Genomic DNA, 4316 nt, shown 5'->3' on the forward strand with positions numbered 1-4316 from the left:
GTAATTTCACACAGGCTACTTTCACACAGCGTGGCTTCTGCTAAGAGAGTTAACATGCCATCTCCCAGGCAGGCAAGGCCTGTGTGTCACCACCAAACTTCAGTGGGGATCAGCGTAGCTCAAAGACAAAAAATTGTTCCTTTTTGCAATCTGTGGGACTTTTATCCTGTGGGAAGGGTGTCAACTCCACAGAAACCCAAGCTTTGAAAGGAGGAAGCATGTGGTCTTCTGCTGAATGTCAGATTCTTAAACTGGCCTGTCAAACCAGCTCTGCATAACCCAGCAGCACACTACAGGATGATTTCTGCGTAGTCTGTCAGGGAAAGGTGCTGACACCACTAATGACCCAGAAACAAATGCATGTGAATAAGGAAAATTCAGTAATGGGGCCAACTTCACTGGAAAGGCCCTGGACAGTCTATCTACAGCATTGCTGCCTTTTAAAGAGTTAAAGCTTTAACTTAATCCAGTCTTAATTCTCCCCATCTGGCTGGATCTGGCAGCACAGGAAAGACTTGGCTGGCAATCTAGCCTGAACAGTGGCTAAAATAAATATAGAGGCCATCTGTGCAGCAAAGGAAAAAATTGCATGTGAAAGCCAGGGCCTCCTCAGACAGACCCTGCTAAGTTAAATGCATACCCCGGGCTTTCTTGCAAAACAAGGGCCAGTGGGGGAGGTGGGGAGAGCTCAGAGGAAACAAACTTTCAGTTGTGAAAGGTAAGTCTGCTCTGTGAAATGTCAGTGCTGAATAAGCCTCCTATCCGAAAGGAGGAGGGAGGGAGGAGCAAGGGGCACAATGATGCTTCTCTGCCCTGCAGCAGCTGGTTGCTGTGGTAACCCATCCTGCTGCTGTTGTGATGCTCAATGGCCTGTGGTTGGAGCTTTTCTAAGGGATTGGGGCTCAGCTTCAGCTGGATGATGAAAATATCTGGCTGGGAGGGGAATGTCTGGCTGCACTCAGCTGTAAAACTTCAAATCCTTCCTACCTTGCGAGTGACAGAAACTATGGGCTGGAGGCTGGTGGTGCCTGAACTATAGTTTGTCTGGGGAAGGTGGGGGGTGGAGGAGGGGTGCTAGAGACAGCAGAGAAGGATAAAAGGAAACTGAATGGGGACGCAAATGCAGTGTCTTTGAGAATCCGGTGCTAAAATATACAGCACCCAGAGGGCTTTGGGTCTCAAGAAACAAACTGGCAGAGGCCAAATGCATGCTGTTTATCATAGCCAAGTGGAGTAGCCCACAGAAGCAAACTCGCACTTGAATCTGTGGAGGGAAGCGGAGCAGAGCAGAGCCCCAAGTAAGTAGCTTCCTGGGCATCCAACCAACTTCAAGGACTCCATTCCGTGTGGCCCCCTTTACTGTATTAACTGGGCTCCTTTTGCTTCCAGGGACAGCAGGAGTGTGCAGACAAAGGACCTGCATCTTTGCTTTGCTGGGAGAACACTATGAACTCAGTCTTGACCAAATATGGTTCCCCCCCTCGAAGCTGGCTCAACTTGCGCCTGGGGATGAGTGAGTAAATCATGTTGGTGCCTGCTCAGGGAGGGAGCTGCCATCCTCCATAGTACTTAGCACTTGATAGACATTAACTAATGAGTGACCTGCTCTACTTGCTATCAGCAGCTAATGACTGCTGGCATCTCCCATGTTGTGTGCACCTCGGTGCTCTCATTAATCGGCACGGTAATAAGCTAATTGTGTGAGTGCTAAGACCATTGCAAGGCTGCAGAGGGCAGTCTGGGGAAATAGCGGTTATCCACTGATGAGATAAGGGCTGTCTCTAAATTCTGGGGATCTTTGTTCAATGGGTTGGAAGGGGCTAAAGACTCCTAGGTAGTTTCATGCCCTTCTATGGATAAAAAAGCAGACCTTAATTGTGGAAGGTTAGAGACAGATGCAGCCTCTTCACATGATCAGTGAAACCTTGCTGTCCTGGTGGACTGGACTCCTAGCCTCTGCAGTACCTGAGCCCCTATCAGCCCCCTTCAAGGGGAAAAGGACAATTTGTGATAATTAATGTGTTTGGAAAATAGGGCTCAAGACTCAGCTTCGTTGGTACATCACTGTAACAGAAGCTGCCTCGTGATGGTGTGTCTCATCTTTAGCATGGGTGACAGTTGTTTAAGCCCTAAAGTACCAGTAACCAGAAGCTAGCTATTAGGCAGGGTAATGTTTGTCTGCAGTTTGAGTAGCCTAGTTAGGTATGTCCTCACTTGGACTTTATCAGTCTCTTCCACTGGGAAAGCAGCAGTGATTTGGACTGCATGGTATGCACAAGTCATGTTTTCAGGTTGGGATCTCTGACTGTGGCTCTCAATAGTGGCACAGCTCATTGAACTGATGGTTGACAAAGTTGGCTTCAGAGTGTTGAGACTTCCACAGACCTCCTGGCAATTGACACCTCCTTCTGTGGAGGCTCCCACGATGGACCTGCATGGCAGACCCATGGATCCCCTGTGTTGTGGCATCCACCTGAAGCCCAGCATATAACAAGCAACTGGACTTAGTGAAACCCAGAGCTTCACAACATTTACTCAGTTCTGACTGCTTGAATCATAGTCTGCTTCAGCTTCTTGCTGGTACAAGAGCCACAGTAGAGCCCATGTCTGTTGTCAATGGTCCCCTACATGAATAAAGAGCTTGTACTAAGGGAAAGGACAAGGGCTAGCAGGTTTGACTTGTGAGGGTATCATCTGAGGGGTTCCTTCTGCTCAGTCTGGAGAGCTGTGTTCACAGCACTCCTCCTTCTTCCCTCTCCTTAACACAGGCTTTTGCATCAGCTCTTCAGATTTCAGTGGGGCTTCCCCTTTCATCCAGACTGGGCCATGGGATTTAGATGCATACACTTCTGGCTAAAGAAAGTGACTGGAATTCACTTCCTAATGGATTTCAAGTGTAGTAAAGTTCCTTGTGAGGACACCGTTGTTCTTCAGTTAAGCAATGCAACTTAATTTCCTTCAAAATGAACCAAGAAGGGCACCTGGTGTAGAGTAAGAGCATTCTCACAGACCTAACGAGGGATAACTTTTCCTGGGGCAAGAAGCTGAAGTTCATTGTGGAGGATCTAATGGTGCATGTGAAATGTCATCCTGAGCTTAACCCTTTTCCCTGCTTCTGTGGCCAGCTCATCTTTGGTACCAGTGCAGCTGTTCCAAGATAGGTGAGCAAGGCCAAAGGTCTCACCTGCTGTGTGCAGTTAGAATCATAGAGAAGTAGGTTTGGAAGGAACCTCCAGAGGTCGTTTAGTCTAACTCCCTGCCTGAGTCAGGACTGTCCCGATGCAAATTATGGATATTATGGTTTGGAGACTACCCATAACCTAAACTCTACATAAGGGTACCGTCAGCCCTGATGCACCACAGACCTAACACCCTAACCTCATAGGTAAAGCAGAGGAACCACTGCAGTCAATGCCCTGCTTCTATAAAATGTTGTCTATATGCTCAAGAGTTCCTGAGTAGAAGGATCACTGCTAGTGAAAATTGGGGCCCACTTTAATGACTTGTCATGCTTGCATCTTAGAGATTGTTGTGTATCAGGGATGCTTCTTGATGAAGTCGAGATGCTTCCCTTTGACTTTAGTCACTCTCTATTTACTATATTTTTCCTAGTCTCAGTTTGTCCCCCAGAGTGGCTACTTAAGGAGTTTGCACATTTGTTTTTTAATCCCCTCAGTGCTGACTTTGAAAAACCTTCTTGTTCTTTTTTCAGTGTTAAATATCACAGGTCTGTTGCTGAAATTTGCTTGGAGGACTTCAGAAGTGTGCATTGTCAGGGAAATAACGATAGTCAATAGTTCAGTTGTACAGCAGAAGATGTAGGAAGCATTCATGGTGCAAGAGGATAGAATGCCATTTTGGGGTTTTTCTCTGTGGTGGAAGTTCTGTCCTGTCATTTTTTCAGTTCATTTTACTGGCATCAGTTTAGTCTGGACTAGTAAATACCAGAGCTTTGTGTATCCACTCGCAAGTTTCATCATCTGGATTAAGGGGTTCTCTAATATTTGGAGGAGCAGAACATTCACAATGAAAGCAGAGACTGGGTGTGTTGAGGTGAGACAGTATCTGACATATATTAAGAATGGGTGTGTAACTTTCAGAGCTGATGCCATAAAGCAGTGTTTCCACATTGACTTCCATCCCTCCCATCACATGCTCCTTTTCTTTCCTTGTACACTTTGGATTTTGGCAGTTTGGAACTCTCTCACCTGTCATTTGGGTTGTGCCGCCTGCTGCAGCTCTGCAAGTCCCCAGAGGAGAGAGCGGAGGGCGCTGTGGGGGAAGGTCAGGGGGTGGGGTGGGGGGGGGGAAATGGG

At 47.2% G+C, this 4316-nt stretch overlaps 1 protein-coding gene across 1 annotated transcript in view; it reads left to right on the forward strand.

Annotated features, from left to right (window-relative positions):
• Positions 1-1050: 1050 nt before the first annotated feature.
• PLEKHG5 (pleckstrin homology and RhoGEF domain containing G5) overlaps positions 1051-4316 on the forward strand; it is a 108217-nt gene continuing 104951 nt past the window's right edge. Inside the window, exons 1-2 of the mRNA XM_019511597.1 lie at positions 1051-1298; positions 1390-1513. Of these exons, the coding sequence (XP_019367142.1) occupies positions 1447-1513 (67 nt within the window). The 5' untranslated portion in view covers positions 1051-1298; positions 1390-1446. The remainder of the gene's footprint in view (positions 1299-1389; positions 1514-4316) is intronic.

Source organism: Gavialis gangeticus, unplaced genomic scaffold (genome assembly GCF_001723915.1).
Source record: "Gavialis gangeticus isolate Ggan-Ray unplaced genomic scaffold, GavGan_comp1, whole genome shotgun sequence".
Taxonomy (NCBI): Eukaryota; Metazoa; Chordata; order Crocodylia; family Gavialidae; genus Gavialis; species Gavialis gangeticus.